The 22,319-nt window shown below is 43.5% G+C and overlaps 1 protein-coding gene across 6 annotated transcripts in view; it reads right to left on the bottom strand.

The window, feature by feature from the left end:
- The window catches only part of LOC134615976 (kinesin-like protein KIF21A), a 45,514-nt gene that overhangs the window by 5,762 nt on the left and 17,433 nt on the right, over nucleotides 1-22,319 (bottom strand). The window contains exons 2-32 of one of the 6 annotated variants that reach the window (XM_063460694.1): nucleotides 18,510-18,732; nucleotides 16,569-16,751; nucleotides 16,012-16,161; nucleotides 13,865-13,999; nucleotides 13,610-13,774; nucleotides 13,210-13,325; nucleotides 12,882-13,077; nucleotides 12,597-12,786; nucleotides 11,614-11,677; nucleotides 11,285-11,473; nucleotides 10,666-10,713; nucleotides 9,992-10,052; nucleotides 9,793-9,904; nucleotides 9,478-9,666; nucleotides 9,201-9,400; nucleotides 8,997-9,104; nucleotides 8,846-8,914; nucleotides 8,628-8,773; nucleotides 8,403-8,547; nucleotides 7,787-7,981; nucleotides 4,578-4,679; nucleotides 3,887-4,052; nucleotides 3,605-3,625; nucleotides 2,960-3,017; nucleotides 2,012-2,066; nucleotides 1,523-1,737; nucleotides 1,152-1,325; nucleotides 790-822; nucleotides 448-584; nucleotides 258-342; nucleotides 74-163 (exon numbers count right to left, since the gene is read on the bottom strand). In XM_063460694.1, coding sequence (XP_063316764.1) covers nucleotides 74-163; nucleotides 258-342; nucleotides 448-584; nucleotides 790-822; nucleotides 1,152-1,325; nucleotides 1,523-1,737; nucleotides 2,012-2,066; nucleotides 2,960-3,017; nucleotides 3,605-3,625; nucleotides 3,887-4,052; nucleotides 4,578-4,679; nucleotides 7,787-7,981; nucleotides 8,403-8,547; nucleotides 8,628-8,773; nucleotides 8,846-8,914; nucleotides 8,997-9,104; nucleotides 9,201-9,400; nucleotides 9,478-9,666; nucleotides 9,793-9,904; nucleotides 9,992-10,052; nucleotides 10,666-10,713; nucleotides 11,285-11,473; nucleotides 11,614-11,677; nucleotides 12,597-12,786; nucleotides 12,882-13,077; nucleotides 13,210-13,325; nucleotides 13,610-13,774; nucleotides 13,865-13,999; nucleotides 16,012-16,161; nucleotides 16,569-16,751; nucleotides 18,510-18,732 — 4,020 coding nt within the window. Of the gene's footprint in view, nucleotides 1-73; nucleotides 164-257; nucleotides 343-447; nucleotides 585-789; nucleotides 823-1,151; nucleotides 1,326-1,522; nucleotides 1,738-2,011; nucleotides 2,067-2,959; nucleotides 3,018-3,604; nucleotides 3,626-3,886; nucleotides 4,053-4,577; nucleotides 4,680-7,786; nucleotides 7,982-8,402; nucleotides 8,548-8,627; nucleotides 8,774-8,845; nucleotides 8,915-8,996; nucleotides 9,105-9,200; nucleotides 9,401-9,477; nucleotides 9,667-9,792; nucleotides 9,905-9,991; nucleotides 10,053-10,665; nucleotides 10,714-11,284; nucleotides 11,474-11,613; nucleotides 11,678-12,596; nucleotides 12,787-12,881; nucleotides 13,078-13,209; nucleotides 13,326-13,609; nucleotides 14,000-16,011; nucleotides 16,162-16,568; nucleotides 16,752-18,509; nucleotides 18,733-22,319 lie in introns of all 6 variants that reach the window. The other 5 variants (XM_063460691.1, XM_063460696.1, XM_063460695.1 and 2 more) reach the window with 5 other exon arrangements.

The following is a 22,319-nucleotide window of genomic DNA, read 5'->3' as shown; positions in this document are numbered from 1 at the left end:
ATAAAAATGCATAATAATAAGATGATGATAAAACGTAATGACAGATGCTGGACGGAGGGGCACGTGAACTTACGTGAGTGTGCGGATACACTTGGCAGAGTCTCGTATGTCCCAAACTTTGATGTAAGCAGTGGAAACGGTGAAGACAAGGCTGGAAGTGTACCTATAATAACAGCAACAAATAGCAAGAGGAAGTAATCGATCCAAAGATTACATTCAAAAACCAACGTTAATAATGGATTCTAGTATTCTGGTACCTGACTGAGACGACACTGCTGGGATGATCAGCCAAAGACATGATCTCCTGACCTGTCACCAAGTTCCAGACCTTACATGTCCGGTCTAAGAAGACGCACGAGCACAGGTCAGATTAATAAACAAAAAGGAAAGAAATCATAGAAAACAGTCTTCTCATGGTGGCTGTTTGAAAGCCGGTGCAGTTTTTACCTTTAGACCCTGTAAACAGCAGGTCATCAGTGGCGTCTACACAGAGAACAGGCTTGGTGTGGCCCTCAGCTACATAAACACACTGAAGTTTGGCCCCCCGACTGTTCTTGGGGCTTGTTACAGGGTTGATGACACCCCTACAAACATGACACAACATTTTAGACTTTCACTAATCAGCTTTCTGCACTAGCAAAGCCTTGTAGTGGCATACTGTAGCTGACAGATTAAAGTGGTTAAAGCAGTGACAGAATGAAAGGGAAAGGAAGTACAGAGTTAACTATTCACTCTGATTTTAGCTTACATTTGATATTTAATTAAACATATTAAAGAGGCATGAATTACCTGTGGCCTTCAAACGCAGGCGAGTCCTCCAGCCTGAAACAAAATAATAATTAGCACTGATGTAACTCTAATATAATACCTCATGTTTAATATCTGATGGTTATTTAAAACTTTAATAAATAAAGTTAAATTTAAAGGGCATATTAGCATGCTAACATTTGCCCTTTGCAACAAATTGCTCAGTAAAGCAGTGAAGTTCAGGCTGCTGGGTTCATGTCATTTTAGTAATCACCTAAATTAAATTATGGCTCATCAGGGGTTCATGAATGGCTCTGTTGTAATTATCCAGCTGCGGCCTGACTGACACATGGCTAAAACTACAAACAAACCTGTTCTTTTGATTAAAGGAAGTTCACACTTACAGGGATTTGTAGTCACTGGCTTTGGTTTTAGTTTCCGCTGTGCTAACTGGAGCTGCGTGTACAGGTCCTGGGATCTGCGACGCCACGCCTCCTTTCTCGTGCATCTTCCTGCGGCTGAGCGGCGAGCGCTCCAGTTGTTTCCTCTCAGCTCCTGTAGGTGATCTGGATCTGGAACTACAGACGGTAAAGATTTCACAAGGGGTATTGTTCTTCTGGAGTAATAACACGTATCATTTTAGCAGCAAGATATCACACAAACAGTCTTCAATATTTCAGAATGCTGAACGATGAGCACCGGAAATATCTGGCATTTCAGAAGAGAACTTTGATATTTTTGTGCCCTGCAGAGAAATGTTGCTTTTACCACTTACATGGCAGCTGGCCTGGCAGACAGCGCAGATGGGGAAACAGTTTGCTCACGGTCAGCGGTTTGACCAACCGCTTGACCCTGCATGTCTGCCGGTCCTTCCAGGCGCTCAGTGAGGGGCAGCAGAGGGGCTGAAAAGTCTCCAGTGGGGGATTCACAGGACAAATCTCCACTGCTGGCATAAAGCAATTCCATCTGTGTGGTGGTTCGCCTTCGAGCCTGGGGGACCAGAATAGTTTGGAACATGGATCACCGGACTCACAACTCACTAAGCAGCTAGTAATTATCCTGAATTCAACAAAGTATTGTGGAACTTCTGCTTAACTTTGGATGAAGTAAAACAGGAGGGGAATTGGAAAAATATGGATCAAATATGATCAAGTAAATTCAGTTTTAAATTTAAAAACATTTTTTAACTGTTGCGTCTGCATGTTAAACATAAAACACATGGGTTTAAACAGTATCCGGCATATTGCCCGGCAGAGTACAGTACCTTGCTTCTTGGTCTGGATTCACCACACATCTTCATTAAATCTGATGCCAGTGTGCTGAAACAAAGAAGTTTCAACCAGTTATTCCCAGTACATGTTAGGTTAGCAGTGTTAGGCAGTACAATGTTTACCAATTTTATGATATTAGCATTTAATTTGCACCTGCACTTTCAGACTCGAGATATGCAGCATCATCCCTATGTTTTGTCTGAGAACGCTCTTCTTCACCAAAGAAGTGAAAAAAAAGGAAAGAGAAAACACAACTGGCGTCTGGATAGAAAGTGATCCTCTTCCTCCTCACCTTAAATTTATCTCCAGAACTGAAGCCAGGGCTCTAATGCACACGCGTGTGCATAAACACGTTCAGCAGACTAGACATCCAGCTCACCCTTCAACATTATGAGAGCTAATTTTAGGCTTTCAAGGGTTCTAAAAATCACACTTTCTCTCTGATAAACAGTTTGATTGCTTTCACACATGTGATAGTTGGCTCATATTACAGCTTATTCGCTAAGTATCTGAGTCTGACAATGTTAGAGCCACTTCAACGAAGGTTTCACAAATGCCAGCTAACAGCGGCTAACAGCGGCTAACAGCGGCACAGAAAAACATGCAGGAAGAAGTTGCCTGCTTAACTACGTTAGCTACAATGGTACAAACAAAAACAGGCCTTGTCAAGAACTAGTATTTGGTTTGTCTATATCCGGCTTCTGTACAAGCAACAAAGTAGTTAGTGACACAAAGTCGTTAGCATGCAATGAACGTGCGATTTCACAGATCCAGTCATCACTCGTTTAAATCGCAAAGACGGCAAGGGGCGAAAATGCTCATCAAAAGGGGACTTCTGCGATCATGATGCATGAAATCATGAATTACTTTTTTCTTCTTCTAACACTGTGAACCTATAAAGTGCTTTTGAATTGATAACCTGTGCAGGTGTATATATTTACCTGCCCTCTGTGGCTGGACTGGGGGTGGATTCATCACTACTGCTGTCATCTCCGTTCTCTGCAATAATGACAGACACAAATAAAGACACATTTAGAAAAAGGGAAAAACAAAGAAAAATGTATCTTTGTGAGTGTGGAAAGCATGTGTGACTTCCTTGATGGCACATTTTAGATGTCAGGGACTGTTCAGAATGTTGCTGCAGCGGTTCATAAACGAGGTCGGGGGGTCGTTTAGTGTAGTTTTAGATAAAGGGTGGTCTGGGAGAGAAGGAAATGGAGGAAAATGCAAGAGAAGACAAACACAGAAAGGCTGACACGCAAACTGCTGCTTCCACATGATCGCAGCTCATCCTCATGAAGTGGGACTGGCTAGCAGGTGGGGTGATACGTCATGCATATTACTGGCACAGTTACGACAGCCGGGTTAGTTTTAATCAGGACTGCGATGCACGTGATGCACACGGCAAGATTCCATCATTTTTTCAAATGTAGATTTTTTTCTTTCTAATTTGGAAACGAATTGCACAAAAATTCAGACTGAAAACAGTTCACAGTTTGGGAGCAGCATTTAATGGAAATCGTGTAGTGTGCACGTGCCTTGCTCTCTCACTCACTAACGTACTGCTGTGTATTTTTGTCACTCACCTGGAGACAGGTAACCTAACTCTGAGCTCACAGCAACACCACAGAAAGAAACAAACAGAAATCAAAAATCAAAACCCAAAGATGAGGAAAAAGGCTACTCGTTATTTTACCGGCTTCAGTGACAATTTGATGCGTCATAGTGACAAATTCTTCACATCTCTTTTGGACAAGCTGAGGAAGCCTGTAAAGTAAAAAGTAGCCGCACACAGTTAAAAAGATGACTGAAAAAGGTGATTGCACCCGACGGGCTCGGACCCGAGTTGATCTGTCGGCGCCCGCTACCTTGCAAAGCGCTGCCCAGCAATGCGTCCAGCTCTGGGTTGATCTCAGCTTTCTCCTTGAGCATGTGGAAGAGCAACTGGTTCTGCGTGGCGCTGTTGATCTCCGTCTGCTTCAGCCTGCCCTCCATCACCTTCAGCTGGGAGTCCTTTTGAGCCGCCTGCAGACCCTGAGTCCCGGCATAGCAGAGAGATTATCACAGAGCTCTTTTTAATTGTTTGTACTCGTATAACGGAGGTCGACCTCCGCATCTGTTCAATGCAAGAAACAAACATAATAAAGGCTCGGCCTCTTTCAGTTTAGTGTGAGGCAGTAATTACTTCCACTTCTTCGTTTGTGCTCTCAGTCTTCCTCCTTTTGCCGCTGGGCTGACTGCATTTCCTCACTGGACCAATTAGGTTTCGCCAAATCTAATCTTATCTAATCTAATAGAGACTTAATTCAATCATGTTGTTCCATTAAAGGTCTCATTAGATTCAATCTCATAAAGGAGTCATGGTTACGAAGAAAACGGGCTCGGGATAAACAGGCAAACTGCAAACGAGTTACCACGACGACTAACTGCAAATAATCGCTATGCAATTAAATTCATAAAGCACCTCTACTTAGAGAAAGGTTGGTATAATAAGAAATAAACATTGTGATATTTTGTAATATTTATTTGACATATCTGGTATGAGTCATCTGTTGGTACCTTATTAATGGCCATAGTCATGAAGTGGTCAAGTAGGAAGCGGGCCTCTGATAGGTTACAGGAACTGATGACAGCAGCAGCATCCACGGTGTCTCCTTCCTCCTGCAGCCCACAGTGATGACACATTTCATAAAACTTTACTGTGAGGAACTCAACAAAAGTTGCAAAAGTTTGGGCACCCCTGATAATTATCATGATTTTCCTTCATAAATCATTGGTTCTTTGGATCAGCAATTTCATTTAAATATATCATATAGCAGACAAACACAATGATATTTGAGAAGTGAAATGACGTTTATAGGATATACAGAAGTGTGTAATAGTTACTTAAACAAAATTAGGCAGGTGCATAAATTTGGGCACCCCAACAGAAAAATGACATCAATATTTAGTAGATCCTCCTTTTGGAGAAATAACAGCCTCTAAACGCTTCCTGTACGTTCCAATGAGAATCTGGATTCTGGTTAAAGGTATTTTGGACCATTCGTCTTTACAAAACATCTTCAGTTCAATCAGGTTTGATGGTTTCCGAGCATGGACAGCCTGCTTTAAGTCACACCATAGATTTTCAATAATATTCAGGTCCTGGGAGTGAGATGGCTCAATCCAGAACGCTGTATTTGTTCCTCTGCATGAATGCTTTAGTAGATTTTGAGCAGTGTTGAGGGTCGTTGTCTTGTTGAAAGATCCAGTCCTCGTGCAACTTTAACTTTGTCACTGATTCTTGAACTCAAGAATCTGCTGATACTGACTGGAATCCACGCGACCCTCAACTTTAACAAGATTCCCAGTACTTGCCCTGGCCACACAGCCCCACAGCATGATGGAACCGCCACCACATTTTACTGTGGGTAGCAAGTGTTTCTCTTGGAATGTTGTGTTCTGTTTCTGCCATGCAGAAACAGAACACAACGCAACGCCTCTTGTTATGTCCAAATAACTCAATTTTAGTTTCATCAGTCGACAGCACCTTATTCCAGAATGAAGCTGGTTTGTCCAAATGTGCTTTAGCATACCTCAAGTGACTCTGTTTGTGGCATGTGCATAGAAAAGCCTTCTTCTGCAATACTCTCCCATACAGCATCTCCTTGTGCAAAGTGTGCTGAATATTTGAATGCACCGTGACACCATCTGCAGCAAGATGATGTTCTTTGCCTCTGCTTATCTAAGATTTTTCTTGACCTGCCACTTCCGGCCTTAACTAGAACTGTGCCTGTGGTCTTCCATTTCCTCACTATGTTCCTCACAGTGGAAACTGACAACTGAAAACTCTGAGATAGATTTTTGTATCCTTCCCCTAAACATGATGTTGAACAATCTCTGTTTTCAGGTCATTTGAGAGTTGTTTTGAGGCTCCCCTGTTGCCACACTTCACAGAGGGGAAAAACTTGCAATTGGCCACCTTAAATACCCTTTCTCATTATTGGATTCACCTGTGTATTTAGGTCAGGGGTCAATGAGCTTACCAAACAAATTTTGTGTTCCAAAAATTAGTGCTAAAGGTATCCAAATCAATAAAACGACAAGGGTGCCCAAATTTATGCACCTGCCTAATTTTATTTAAGTAACTATTGCACACTTTCTGTAAATCCTATAAACATCATTTCACTTCTCAAATATCATTGTATTAGTCTGCTATATGATATATATTTAAATAAAATTGCTGATCCAAAGAACCAATGATTTATGAAAGAAAATCATGAAAATTATCAGGGGTGCCCATACTTTTGCATACCACTGTATTTGCACACAGTGTGTCCTCTGCAATATTTAGAGGACTGTTTGGGGACATACAGTCACTTTTTCTGGTAAATTTCAAATGAGGACAGTTAGCCTTCATCCATAGCTAACACAAATAAGTTTTATATACAGCAATTCTGTGAGAGATTTCCTGATGTGCTTGGCCTCACTTCTGACTCTAGAACACTTTGGCACATGGAGGAGTTCATGGTCGACTCAATGACTACAAGGTGCCCGGGTCCTGAGCTGCAAATCAAGCCCAAATCATTACTCTGGCACCACCGTGCTTGACAGTTGGCATGAGGTGTTTGTGCAAAAGTGCTTGGTCTGGTTTTCTCCAAATGTGACGCTGTGCTTTACAGCTAAACATCTCCACTTTGGTCTCGTCTGCGTCTAAAGGACACTGTTCCGGAAGTCTTGTAGTTAGTTCAGATGCGAAATCTGCAGCAACTCTCTGGTGTAGGTCTTTGGTGAGGATTGCATAGTCTGAACTTGGGGATAATTTTCTGGGACGTCTACTCATGGGAAGATTGGGGGGGCCCTGTGTTAGAACACAGCGGACATTCCCAGACCGCCAAATTGCCAAAACATCTGATTTTATAGAGGTGCATTCAAGTGCATTTGATTAGCGTTGTACTTCTTTTTTAACAGGACAATTAAAACAGAAAAAAATCTCAAACTGATTGGATTATGAGAGCAAACATTGTTAGCTGCTATAAAACTTTCACCCACGGCCGGGATGCAATTTAATGAATCACTAGTCTAACACTATCAGTTAGCAACCCAATTCTAAGCCTGCAGAGATTTCCAGCAACACACATTTCAGCCAACGCAGCATTACATACCACCGCTCTCAGTGCTATCTCATTAGTGACCCCAGGCTTACTATTGATAAATAATTGCACAGTTTAACCCAAGCGGCAGCAAATCAGAGGTTTTCAGGAGCCGTGGATCTCTAATTCCTAAATTGCACACTTTAAACTCAACAGTTCTGTGCAGCAGCTTAAAGAGCATCGTGAGTGGCTGATGGCATGAATGTGAGGTACAAAACTCAAAGTGTAAACGTTATACGTGCAAACAAAAACTTACACGTATACACGGCTGATCAGCTGCCATCATTAGGCTGCTTTGGCTGCATTAATGGGCTGCGCTGCCGGTGGGTTGTTGTTTTATTGAGTCATTGTTGTTTTGACAAATAGGCGCCTGATGCCTGTTTGTCAAAGTGGGGCCCAAAATGCTCTGGGACTGTCAGCGGTGCAGAACTGCAATTATTTCCCAAATTGATTGCCCAAGGGTGACAGCCCCATGCAAGCCCATTCTCGCTAATGAGGTAGCGATGATAGTGTTTGCATCGTTATGAGCTGTGTGCGAGTGTGTGAACATCATACTGCCCTTCTTTTATGAAGCATTACAAACAGACTCGAATAAACACTGGGATCACGCGCGGCCGATTGCTGCTGTTCTCTCACCTTGGCCTCCTCCATCTGCATGATGTTGGCCTGGCAGTCGGCGATGCTGTCGTTGATGTAGTCGATGTTGGCGCTCAGGGACTCCAGCTCCTCGTTCAGAGACGCCAGGGAGCGGTCGGCGTCTGCGCCGTCTACTGCCGTTTTTTCTCTTTTCCTAGACACTCGCTCACGTCGTCTAGTCAGCTCCTCACGTTGCTGGAGAAAAGGCGAGAACAGAGGTTAGAAGGACAGGAGGACAAAGAAGCATTTTGAAAACATTTTAGTTGGTGCCACTACACACAAACATCTCTCTCTCTCTCTGCAGTAATTGGGCTCTAAAGTAGGAGAGTAGCAGTAAGACTCCTGTAGCATTCATCAGTGACAACAGAAACAGCATGACAGCTGGGTTGGAAGTGGGTTGCAAAGCAGCTTGCAGATGGGCAACGACTGTGTGCAGGCTAAAGCAGCTAAAGTAGTGGGGCCTATGTGAGTTCAGCAAACTGGATATTATCACAATACTTCTCAATACTTCATGTTATTGCGATTTTTACCATTTTCCATTTGCTGAGTATTGAAAAAAAACTGTAATACTGTATCGACCAGCTGATGTGGGCTCACGACCACGGTTAAACATTACCTTCAGTAGTCGGTTCATATCCGTCTCCATGTTAGAGATGGTCATCCTCTGCATGATGATGTCATTGATGCGTCTCTCCAGTGACTGCCACTTGGCCCTGGCTGATCTGTTGAGGTAGATACTTCCCATCCGCACTGGGGAACTCCTAAAGAAGAAGGCATTCTTTCAGACGTCTCACTCAGCTGACATGCACACTCACGCTGTAAATGCGCTGACACGGGTTACCTGGCTCCGTTGGAAGAGCTTGCACTAGAGGACTGCAGCCGTCCTGGGACTGCTCTATGAGAGGGTTCCTGAGGAGGTTCAGGTAGGCTCACTTTCCTGATCACCTTTCCGGACACGGGCCTCACCTGGCGCCTAAGAGCGGTCACCTGACACAGAGAACAGGTATAACAAAGCCACATGTAACATAGTCATCATTGCCTCCCTCAACGGTGTTTTACCTCTTCATTCTTCCGACGGAGGATCAGCTCCTGCTGTCTCTTCTGGGCCTCGAGCTGCCTCAGCTGGTGCTGTGAGACAAGCTTGATTTTAGTTTTGTCTTTATGATCCAAAAGCAACTTTATAAGACACGAATGTTTCTGTGCCTCTTACCTCAGCTCTGCGCTGGTCTTTTTTCAGTGAGGCTATCTCTCTGTTCCTCCTGCACTCTGTGGCCCTGTTTCTCTCCTGCTGCTCCTTCATCTGGCGCATCAGTGCCACCTGGTGGACAAGCATAACACAGCAAGTGTAGCAGCGCAGCTACAAGACAAGTGTGAAAAGTGCTGCTTATCCCAAAATGAAAAGAAGGAGCTTTACTTTGGTTTTCTTCATCTCGGTCACATCCTGCTGGAGTTTCTTGAGCTGCTTCTCGTACTGTGACTGGTTCTTCAGCAGGCGGGCGTGCTCCTTCTGGGCAGACTGGAGCTTCTGCAGCTCTTTGTTCATGGAGCTCAGCTTCCTCTCGTACTCGGCTTTGATCCGTTTGGCCTTTTCCTCCGTACCGGACTCCACTGAACCTGTGGATGGAGTAAGTTTCATTTCCTTTGCTCTTTAATCCTCTTTGAACAGGCAGATCCTAATTTCTCCATCTTACCCATGTTGTGCAGCACTTTGTCCCTCTCCAGCTGCGTGTCTCTGATCTTGTTCTGCAGCATCATCAGCTTCTGTTCATACTGCTGCTTGAGAGTGTGCAGACGCCGCTGGCTGTTCTCCAACTCATCGATCAGCTTCTGCTTGATGGCGATCTCACAGGTGATGTTGGCCAGGTCGGCCTGAACGTTTTCTGCACACCCCCAAAAAGAAACATGAAGTTCAGGGTGAGGTTTCTTCACAATCTGTGCACAGTTTTGTCTGGGGAAACAAAGATGAGCTCTTATTTTGATATTTCATTCCCTCTGGATAGCTGTACCTTTCTCATCCAGTTCTTCAGAGTCAGACTCCTCAGATGTCTCCTCTCCTGCCATCTCAAAGTCCTCCTCTTCTCCATCAGCATCCTCGCCCTCTTCGTGGTCGCTGCCCTCCTGGTAAAATGAAAGGACAAACGCTGAGTAATATGTGACATTTACATATTATATTTACAGTTTAAGTTATTTAATCCAGCCACCTACCACCTCTGCCTCCTCGTTTCCTCTTTCCTGATCGTTGTCCGGCAGCTCCTCTTTGACAACACTAAAGGAGAGAAAGAGTGTTAGCTCTCTGTCTAAGAAGGAAATGCTACAGTCCCATGAGTCAAATTTGGACTAATAGGAAGTTAAATCACAACAAATACGAATGAATGACACATGCAAATGATTATAGGCGTGATTAATGAATGATTTCATTGTGATTTCACAAACATGGAGGACACAGTGGGAGAGATGAAGAGATTACACAATCAGTAACTACCATCCACATTACATTAGGAGCCGCCGCACACTGCAAAGATCTGCTGATCAAATGCCACATGCTACAGCAAAATGTGTGATATTTATCAACTCCAGCTCCAAATTTCATATGTTTTCAATGGTTTTGGTATCGCAAAACGTGATCTGATCAACACCCTGCAGTGTGCAGTGAAAAGGGAAAAAGAGGGCGAGGAAAGAGCTGGTTAAGTTCCCTGCTCCCTTTGCAGGACCGTGAACCACCTGTAGGTGCAGAAAAAGTTAGTTGCTTCGGGAATTTGGAAAAGAAGGAAGACTTGGGTCGACAATCAGCTAAAATCACTTCAAGGGAAGGGCACAAATTCCATTGCCAGTTTCAGATTGAGTATTTGAACCCCATTTGTTGATGGGAGGCGGCAAACCTGGCGTCCTCAAGCTCATGATGGTGATTCTCTTCGTACTGCCTCAGTCTTCGGTGAGAAGGATGGAGGTGGGGAGGGGTGAGGACGGCGGAGGTAAAGAGAGCAGACAGGCCACAGAATTTGGGGGAAAACGAGGGACGTTTACAAGAGAGAGACAGAGAGAGAAGGCGAGAGAGATCAGCAAGAGGTGAGTGACAAAAACCCCCAAAACAGCAGCTCAGATGATGGATTTTGGTTATGGCGATGTAAAGAAAGGCAGATTTCATATGAGAAATCCTGATTTAAAGAAAATGAACAATTCTTTGTAACTTGCAGATCCCAAGCATGTATAGAAATAAAAATATACAAGACAGATGCAGCAAAAGGATAAGCGATCAATGGCCTCCAGCGTGTTGGAGAAGTGGCGACTGAATCCAGCACGCATTCCATTAAAGAAACAACAGGGTGTAAACTGCTAATGCAGGGAATCAGCAGATAATTACAACACGCCAAGAGGCGACACTCTGGCTGCACATTAACAGCTCTCCAATTTCTACTTCCTGGCAAAGCGGCCGTTATTCTTACGCACTTCCAGGATCGGACTAGAGCTTCACAACTATGTGCCAACTTGAACACGTACCTCTTTTTCTTCTTTTTCTCCTTCTTCTTGAGTTTCTCCAGGTCCTTCTTGGCCATCTCGATGACGTCCCTGGCCTCCTTCCCTGGAGCAAGGAGGGCGGGGCCGCCATACAGCGAGGAACGAGTGGAGGCCCGGGACAGGTTCTTCCTGAGGTTCTCGTTCACGGCCTCACTCTCCAGAAGTTTGGCTCTGAGGAACGAGTTACATGACACAGTTGTTGCTGTTGCTAAACACTTGCAGCACATTTTAATGTGAAGTTATACTTTTGTTGCAGACACGTTCCTGTGATCTGGCCATGGCTAAGGCTAAAATCTGGTCTCCTTTCGTACCTGAGCTCCTCGATTTCTTTGATGTAGTTCTGAATCATGTTGCCGATTTCTTCGTTACCTTCACCTACAATCAAAGGTAGATATAAAACTATTTTAATTATAAAACTAATAACTTAAAATCATTTCAGAAACATGTTTAGTGGTTATTTTATCTGACATACTGGTTTAAAACATAAACTGTATATAAAAGACCGACATATCAGCAAGGGGATAGTGATTTGGGTTCCAAAAAGAAGTCTATAAGCCTAATTATGCATAATAAGCATCATCGTCTGGGTCCGATTAAGCAGAGACACCCTCCCTCACTCCGCCCCATCCTCAAGCTCTTCCTGGTTCTCACTGAGATTCTTTCAAACCCTCTGGGTCTCTTCCCAGTGGGATATGGCCAAAACACCTCACCTAGCAAGCGTTCAGGAGACGTCCTAATCAGATGCCCGAACCACCTCAACTGGCTGGGGTAGCAGCTCTACTCTGACTACTGGTTACTTTGAAACTCACATATTACAACTGTACGTCCTGGGTTTGTCAATCAGATCATCCAGTTAGGCTAGGAAAGGGTAAGGGTGGAAAACCAACATGGCAGTAGGCAAAATGCTCAGCTCAGAATAGACAGTAAGTGATTTATGAAGAAACACTTCAGAACTGATGACATTTTGTCTTAGCACGTGTTAGCTTGCTCACGTAAAACTGCAAGGGTGGACAAAAACCTGCCAACATGCTAGCGTTATAGCATGCTAACATTAGCATTTAGCCCAAGGCCCTGCTGTGTATATGGCTATACATAGTAAACGGACTGGTTCTTATGATGACGTCTCACTGTAAACCAACCAACCACTTTTTAATACTAAAATCCCAGTTCTACAAAGACTAGAACTATATAAAAAATAAAAATATGATACAGCATATACAGTATCAGCAAAACCAGCTGTGTCATGAGGCTGTGTGAGACATATGTTGTATGAGCTTTTTTGAAAATGGCCTACCTGCTTTGGCAAGAACCTGGTTTGCCTGGTCACTGAGGATCTGAGTGAGTCGGGCTCTCTGGGCATCAATGGTCTCCTGCATGGCCTTCACTCTCACTCTCAGGTTGTTATTCTCCGTCTGCAACATGGAGTTTTCATGGACCAGGTCGTTGATGCCCTCCATGCCATCTTCACCCACCATGCGCTTTCCCTAAACAATCGACAAAAGGGCCAAATATGACTCCGCTCATGTCCTCTACATGGACTGTATTTGTGAAATTATTCCCGCCTGTGCCACGCTCTTACAGTCTTGTACTCCATCAGCTCCATCTGCAGTCGTGCTATCTCTGTCCTCAGGGCGCTGATCTGCTGGCTGGCCCTATCCTGGTTCACCATCACCTTGTTCTTGATGTTCCGGGCCCGGTTGGCGTATTTTAGTGTGTTCAAGGTCTCCATGAAGTCCCTGTCTGACGGGCTGATGCAGGCGATCATCACAGTTTGACTGGAGGATGCAAGAATAACGATCAATCCTGTTGATTTCTTATGGCTAGTATGGATATTTAAATGCATATCTAATATTTATTTGAAGAGATATCACATTAAATACACATTCAGCAGATTCTTCCCCACAAACCTGTTGCCACCTAGTGAGTCCTGTAACAGCCGGGTCAGTTTGGAGTCTCTGTAAGGCACGTGAGTGGAGCGCTTACTCCTGTCTCCAAGAGCACTGATGACATTTCCCAGGGCGAGCTAAGGAAGGACACGGGAGAGGAGGACAAACATTCAGCCTTAGTTTCCTTGTCATCAGTATTCACTATAAATAAGGTCATTTGTGCTCATGGAAGAAATCAATGGTGTAATTCCTATTCTGTCCATCAGGGGTCCCTCCTGCTCCACACACTGGTAAATGCTGGTCTCTTACTTGCTTTTCATCACTGCCCTATTAAATGCAGCTCAAACTAAATTAAGTGGACCATGACGACAGCGCAGTGTTTACTGTTTACTGTTTAAAGTTCTCCGTAGAGCTTCCTCACCAGCCCACAGTTGATGGAGATGCCCTCTTTTGCTCTGTCTCCTGTAGCTCCAGTTCTCTTTAATCTCTCAGAACCCGCCAGGTCCACAAAGTGGAACTTGGCCGTCAGAGTCTCAAACTCATCGATCTCCGAGTCGTTAGCCAGACGGTTATCCGTTGCGTTATCCTGGACGAAAAGGGAAAGTAAAGTAAATAAACAGAACTGCGAGTGATCCAAACACACCAGTCCTCGGCTGCCTTTCATAACAATACCTACATTGTTATCAGGGGAGCAGACTCGCACTTGGCACAAGTGGATGGTGAAGATGGCATGGGAGCGTGAACTCTGGACGTTCATCTGGGTGCTGGCGGTGGTGCGAGACAGAGCGCCCAGCTTCAGACACTGAATCATCTGTTAGAGGAGAGGTGGAAGAAATAGATGACAAAAAATTGTGTGCTTTCTCATATCATTTCTGAGCTACACAGAAATCTAAACATAGAGACTGTTCCTAACCACTGTGATCATTGAAGAGTTCATTTAAGAGACTTTATCAGCTGAAAGGTAAAAAGACTACAAGAACTTAATGATGACTTCCTCACTGGGAGATGTGAGTCTCTGCTGGAGAGAAATCCTACTCACTGAATGTAAACACTACTGTGCAAAACTCTTGAGCAGCACTCATCTTTTTCTATTTAGCGAGGAAAAAGAAAAATCTTCTTTGGATGTTTCTGCCTTTTGTTCAGTTCTTTGTCAGCATGATCCCACGCTGCTTCAATAATGTTGAGGCCCAGGCTCTGGAGATGACTGATAGTGTTTCACTGTTACTGCAATGGCAGTGTTTGAGATCAGACTCAGGCCAGATGCATCTTCAGGTCCTGTGTCAGGTCTTTATTGGCTTTTTTTCTATTTCTTAACAGGATGACAGCATTCAGATAATGTTCATGTTTTGTCCTCCACTCATCCAGGTTCCTCAAATTTTTTAAAGGACATGCTGCACACAACGCCGAGATATGCCAAGTTTTTGGCTAATAGCTCTTTGGGAATCACCTTGTTGCTGTAAAAATTCTACTTTATGCCTGTTAGACTGTTATCTCTGTGTTTGCCATGTGAGAACTAAATAGGCTGCTAGTAACAAAGCACTTTATGATACAATATGAAAAAATTGCCAGATGATTCTAGAGTTTATTGAGCCATCTGACAGATACATCCATCCATCCACTTGTTTCTGCTCATCCTTTTTCAGGGTCACTCAAGCCTATCCCAGCTGGCTTAGGGCGAAGGCGGGGTACACCCTGGACAGGTCACCAGTCTGTCGCAGGGCTAACACACAGACAGAGACAACCATTCGCACTCACATTCACTCCCGCATTCACACCTATGGGCAATTTAGTGTTTCCAATTAACCTATCCCCACTGTGTCTTTGTACTGTTGGAGGAACATGTTTGCACCCATGCAAACATGGGGAGAACATGAAAACTCCACACAGAAAGACCCCAGCCTGATGGTGGAATTGAACTCAGGACCTTCTTGCTGTGAGGCATGCTTAAAGTCTTAGTAGATTGGTGTTAAATGGCTTGACAAAAAACCCCCAAAATATTCCTCTGAAAGTGGTCAGCTCAAGGACTGAACTGAAAAGGGGGAAAAAATACACATATAGAAGGCCTGAAGAGCTGTTCCTAAAGCTCCCATTAAAAAACTACTAAATGCAGGTGAAATATCAAGTAATGAAGGGAGGCTAGAAACTTTTGCACAGTGTAACAAGTGTATTTTTACAGCGTTGTGAACAAAATGAATTGAATCAGCGGTCCCTAACCCCCAGGCCACAGACCGGTACTGGTCCGTGAGTCGTTTGGTATCAGGCCGCGAGAGTTAATGCTCAGGTGTGAAATTTATGGTTTTCAGGGTTTTTACCATTAACTCAGTTTCCCTGGGTCTTTTCCTGTGTGTTATGAATAAATCTTCTTTTTGGTACCTGTACTGGTTTTATTTTGTTGTATTTATCCGCGACAATTTAAAGGCCGGTCTGTGAAAATATTGTTGGACATAAACTGGTCCGTGGCGCAAAAAAGGTTGGGGACCACTGAATTAAATTAAGATTACCACCATTGTAACAGGGTGTGTGCTGCCGCCATCCCAGGTATTTTGAAAGCTTTGGGCCTGTCGTTTAGCCTAAATCTTCAGCACATGAGTCACTTTCTGAGTGGGTTTTATCACTTATAAAAATTTAAGACATCACCCTCAAAACGCAAAACTATATTCTACAAAAAAGATCATTAACTTCCAGTTTGCGTAGGCTCATTTAAAACCCATCATCTTGGTCCATTAAAGCTACTTATTGTGACCCCCCTCGCAAAATCCCCCCCAAAAAACAGTAGTATATTTGAGCCGCTTTTAGCGTTTTTTCCAGGTTTTCGAAACTGACCTCGGCTGCAGAGGTGACGGTGCGGGTGGTGACCCCCACCGTGTAGATGCCTCCATTGGCGTCCTCGTGGATTTTGATGTTGGATTTCTGCTTCCTGGCCTCGAGGTCTCGAGTTGTGTCGAACAAATCGAGCACCTCCTCGTTGTAAAGCTAAAAAACAAGAAAGTAATAAATAATTAACAAACAGCCGACAGATTAGACGACGTCGTGCAGAGCGTAAATTATTATGTCACCGTCAGAAGCGCCATTTTTTCCCTTCAGCTGCTCCCTCACCAGCTGTTAGCAGCCACTTGCTGGCAGTTAAAAATAAAGCCGACCTCGGAGACAGGCTAATGACAGTTTAATGGCAGTCGGGTTATCTGTTATCGGTTATCTGCGCACTTTAACAACCTGAACTGATACACCCTATGCTGACCTTTGACCTCTTGCTGTCTGCATGCTCTCGCTATGTCTAACAAACTGACTTTAAGTTATTTATCAGATTGCTGATGATGTTCTATGTTACCAACTGAGTTGCTCTGCGTTGTTTGTGGATGTGAGTGTGTGTGTTTCTGCACCTCTAGGAACTGTGCATTGATCTTGAATTCAGGAACAGGCCTGCCCTGCTCAGTGGCGGCCTGTCTGCGCTCCTCGATTCCTCTGAACAGGTGGTTCACGGCCCGGGGAATGATGCCCAGCTCGTCCTCTCCGATGTTGACATCGAAGCCAGTTCCCATGGTGTACGTCTTCCCCGAACCGGTCTGGACAGGGAGGAAAAGACAGGGGGATGGGTCGGAGTCATGGTGACACAAAGAGGAATGCGACATTGGGGTTCAAATTCACCCCTCTCCTCCCCACCGAAACGCCAGAGAGGCCCCGACAGGAGCGCGTGCGTGTTTGTGCCGACAGATGATCGAGAAAGACAGTTTTATTCTGCAAGGCCACACCTGTGTGATTACCGTGTTTGTGTGCATGCGTGTGAATGAGTGTGTTGGGCCGCTGCCGTGCCCCGTGAAAGGCTCTTTGTCAGAAAAATAACGGGCGAGGGAACAATGTGAGGACAGAATAATGAACACAAAGAGGAGCTCCGAGGAAGGGTAAGAAGAGGGACGTTTAAAAAGCAGTTGTTCAATGACAGAGTGTCTCTTTGTACATTGAATTTCAATACAAAAACCCTTTAAATCACACTGAATAAAACTAAGCTGTTATTTTTTGCCACTATAGTCCTCAGTGTCGCTGCACCTTTCTTTCCTCCTTTGCCTGTGAGTAAAGCGTTGGTGTCATGCTGAGGCTGTTCCAGGCCGTCACTCATATTCACAAAGGCCAAAAAATGGTGTTGTGTCGATGGCAAGGATTAACAATGATCAGAGTGACTGGCTCCCCACTCAAGGTGATTTTTACTTTGTTTCCACACTGATGCATTAAATTAATGTTGTTCTGTTTCTGATTTGTGACTACATTAAATCAGCAAAGCCACAGTTTATATCACACTATGACATATAAATGACATGTGCAGCACAAACATGCACAGACTTTTGAAGTTCACGTATTTGTGTCCAGAGTAGCTTTGTGCAATTTTGCTATCGATCTGATACCAAGTAAAAACAGTGCCAGTACTGCCGATACCAGTACCAATATTTTTAACTGATTAAGGCTAATTATCTGAACGCACTTTAATGAACACTAAATAACTGTGCAATTAATTCCGTTGGTATCGAAGTTATCTATATTTGGACCACGTCTAGTGGAGAGCCTCCACTGGTCAGAACAGGTTAAGAAAAAATAGAGCCTAACATTTTAGACAGTTGAGCTGTTTTGCAATGCACAGGCCTTAATGTTACCGTACAATACATACATAATCCACGTTTTTCACAATTATACACTTGCAGAACTATAACTTCTACATAAAACAAAAGGATTTTGCATATCTGTCCATTTCAAAACCAAGGGGCAAATGACCTTGCTGCTTTCCTCTGTTTCCAGTCTTTTTGCAAAGCAACTGTGGAACTGGCTGCCATAGCTTCAGAGATGAGAGTGGCACCAATCAACTGCTTTCAGGATGCATGTTAATCCATAATGTTTAATGCCATAAAATATGTTTTGACTTCTTGGTTTACTTTCCTGCTCTGGCATAATGTGAAGCAGACACTTTCTACTTTGTTTTGATTGGATAATGAACTTCCATATCTATCATTCCCTCTTATTCTAATTTATTAGAGGCAATACAAAGCTGTGGTGATGAGGACATGTTGGAACATATCGGCAGCACAGAGCTGCTGAGGCTCCTTTATTGCTTGCCTACCGATGTGAAATGAAATCAGCTTCATATCACATGATGCCATAAATCTTTTGTTTCTGGAAGGAGTGCCGCTCCCTTGAGCAAAACTTTGACTGAATGTGAATATGTGACTGAGCTTGTGTATATTCATGCCATACCGGTGTGCTGTTAACATGAGTAAAGAAGGCAACGCTCCATGCCCTTCTACCAATACGTGTGCAGTAAAAGCCTGCTGACTAACCTGTCCATATGCAAAGATTGTGGCGTTGTAGCCCTCAAAGCAACCCTCGATGAGCCTCTCGGTGCAGTGGGTATAGATCGTCTCCTGCTGGGTGTCCATATCGAAGACATAATCATAGGTAAAGGCCTTGTCCTTGCCCAGGACCACTTGGGGTTCTCCTGGCATCACATACGTACAGATGTGACAGCCCTCAATCTTCTCTTTGGGCAGCTGAGGACGAATCCTGGCAGACAGAGAGGGAGAAAGAGACCACACTAGAGGTGAGACGTGGCTCAAGACTTTTGCAGAGTGCTGCACTTGGGATAGGTTGTGGAGGTCGCGTATGGGCAAGTTACCTTTCAGAGCTGGGAGAAGGGCTTTAACTGTTGTTAATGTGACAGTGTTACCCAACAAATGATCATCTCCTATGTTTAACCAAGTAGATTTATTGCTTTAATGTAACTAAGTGAGAAACCACATCTAACAATACAAATTCAACTTCTGGATTCACACTGGACACAAATAAATAACATTGACTTTGCTGGCTTAATGGTGAAAGTGCAGCTAAGCTGAAGAAAGAAACAGTTTTCACTGAGCATGTCTTTTTATGTATGTGGAAACCAGTGTCAGCACGCTGCCCGTGCACCGTACAGTGCCCACACTGTTCAGGAGTGAGGGAGAGCGAGCGAGCTCTGGGTAAACAGTCCCACCCATAGATTTCATTAAGGAATTGCTCTGTTTGCCTTCCTTCAAATAAAAACACTTCCCTGTTACATCATTTCCTCCTCCACTTTTTATCACTGCACTAACAGTCGACCTGAAGAGGAAGTGGAAATGCTGAAGGGAAATATTTGGACAGGGGATTAAAATGGTGAAGACTGTTTATAGCAAACCCTGGATGAAAACAGGAATAGAAAACAGTTCTATTAGTATCAATACTGCAATACTAGTAGAAATAAATGGTAAATAATAATGATGGGCATGTGAAGGAAAACCTCACTGTTAGCAGGAAGTAAATGGATTCTTCAAAGGCCACAGTCAAACCCCAGAAAGGTTAGAATAACAATGAAAAAACAGACTCTCAGAATAAAAAAGTGTCAGTACTGTTGGTGTCCACTGGTGCTCATTAACTCTCAGTGTATGTGTGAGGATGTGGCACTTTGCATGAAGCCTGTACTCACACATTCGTCACAGCAAGAGTCTACAGAAAAAAAGCAAAAGGCTTAGAAGGAAAGGAAAAGAAGGATGTCGGTGAAGCTACAGTAGCAAAGGTCCACAGAGGTGTCATTGTGCGTGCGTGACATCAGATCCCAGCTATTTAGCAGGCTCCTTCTCTGGGATTACAGCACTGATGAAAGCAGGACAGAGGCAGACAGTCCTACCTGCAGTAACTGTATTCCTGTAAGAGTATTATAACTGTCAGCTCTGTGTTGTGAAGAGAAGTCCCAAAAAGTTCAGCTTTCCTAGCAGGATTTTCCTGACATTCACTCAATTGCATGCTACAGCAAAAGGCACAGAGAACTCACAAAGCATCAGATCTCATCGTTGAAAGGTGCAGTGAGGGTACAAAAACAATTTCCACAGCATTAGATTGAAGACAGTCATCAAAAATCAGAAAAATTATAAGACGATGTCCCCTTGTACAGTGGTCCTTCGCTTTAACGTGGCCTTGCTGTTTCACTGATTTTTTTTTGCAATTTTTCATGCTTTTTTTGTGTTCTGCGTCCTGATTGGCTGTAGACCATCGTCAATCAATCTCCTCCGTGCCGTGTCTCCTGTACAGTACAGAATGCATTCAGCTTGTCAAATTTACATAAATCTTCGATCCCTAGCAGTGTGACTCTGAAGTGCTGTACTGTATGTTTCTAAGTTTTCTCCCCAACAAACACAACAATGTTGACGAAACATTTTTGCACCGTCAAAGGCAGCTGCGGTAGCACCAAGAAAGCAGAGGAAGATGCTAACCATCGCACAAAAAGTTGGACTTCTGGACATGCTAAAGGAAGGTAGAAGTTACCGTATTTTTCAGACCATAAGGCGCATTAAGCGAAACAAAACAGTCAGATAAGTCAAACTTTACTCAACTCATTCTTCTTGCTTCCTCTACTTCCGTACCATTGATTCATTAATGTTGAATCTCTCGCAGCTGCTCTAATTCCATGTTCTGGACCTGAAAACAGGGTTTGATCTTTGGTTTCATTCTATAATACTGGACTTATGTTTCTACAAGGTTTGAACTTTGAGAGTGTTTAAACAAGAGAGAAAAGTGAGAAAATCTTCATGCCTGTCTGAGAAAAGTGTAAAAGTGTGTAGTGAGGGGTTTTACAGCCTTAAAACATCTATAATAATTGTAAAAAATAAAGTTGGCTACTTCGCAGATTTCAGCTATTGCAAGTTATTTTTAGAACGTAACTCCCGCGATAAACGAGGGACCACTGTAATTAATGAAAAGACAAGATGAAAACTGGTCAGGGAGGCTGCCGAGAGACCTGTAGCACCACTGAAAGAGTACCAGTACTAACCAGTACTTTCAGGCAAGTACTGGTTGTGTACTACACACTAAAAAACTAACAGTCTCCACATGTCTGGTCTGTGGGGTAGGGATGCAGGGTTGGTGAAACATGGTGGTGGCAACGTCATGCTTTGGGGCTGCTTTTCTTTTGGAACTGGGGTTTTAGTCAAGGAGGAGGGAATTATGAACACTTCCAAATATCACTTTTGATCCAAAATCCCAAGCATACATCCAAATCAACAAATGAATGGCTTCATTGGAAAAGAAGAAAATTAAAGTTTTGGAACAACCCATCCAGAGCCCAGATCTAAATCCAGTACAAAATCTGTGGCCTAAAGAAGGCTGTGTGCAAGACATGCCCTCACAATCTGACAGATTTGGAGTCATTTTGTAAGAGAGTGGGCAAATATTTGCAAGTCAAGATGTGCAATGCTGATAAAACTCCTACCAAACAAGACTGAATGCTGTAATTAAATCAAAATGTGCTTCAACGCAGTTTTAGCATAAGGGTGCGCACACGTACAACTAGCTTATTATTGTCTTATATTGTCACATTAGAGGTAAGAAAAGTGTTGAAATGATTTATTGTGATCTATTTTTTTAACATCAGAAAAACCTGGCATTTTAACAAGTGTGTGTACAGCTACACTACAAGGCTTGTTGACCTAAATTTGGTAATAAAATGTCAAGTTAATGCATATTTTTAAAAACTGCATACATCAGAGGTGGCTCCAGGTGAAGCTGACGTAACTATCAGGTCATCTGAGAAGACTGTGACTTAATGGCACGATGGTTGAGGGCATTACAGGAGTGAGTCTGCATTAATCCCTTTTGGCTAGCTTCCCAAAACTTGTCAGAGAGCTGTAATCCAGGGTAACAATAGAGGCACTCATTGCAGCTTACAGTGAGGGCATTAAGTCACTCAGTTATTGTTCACTTTGAGTGTTTGGGAAGAAGAATGTAACAAAGTATGAACTACAGCAAGCACATTTAGAAAAGAAAGGATTTTTTCTAATATAGTTAAGTATAATTAAATCAGTGTTTTCTCCATGAGGGAGAAAAAGGCCTCTACAGATGTAGTCTCCATTTAGAATAAATGCCCAGTCTATCTGATTATGTTCGCCTTAACAAAGCAGTGATGCACTGTTTGTTTAGTTGCTTGTTACGACATCTCCGGGGTCCTCCATTTAGAAATGGACCAGAGAGAGGAAAAGATAAAGAAAAACAAAGGGTCAGGAAAGACTGGACATGATGGCTACAGATGGAAATTTCACCCACAGTGCATGTAGTCTCAAACTCATTATCTATCCTTGCATAAC

This window comes from Pelmatolapia mariae, linkage group LG17, assembly GCF_036321145.2.
Source record: "Pelmatolapia mariae isolate MD_Pm_ZW linkage group LG17, Pm_UMD_F_2, whole genome shotgun sequence".
NCBI lineage: Eukaryota > Metazoa > Chordata > Actinopteri > Cichliformes > Cichlidae > Pelmatolapia > Pelmatolapia mariae.
Note: the sequence above shows the minus strand (reverse complement) of the source record. Positions and strands in the feature narration are given on the sequence as shown.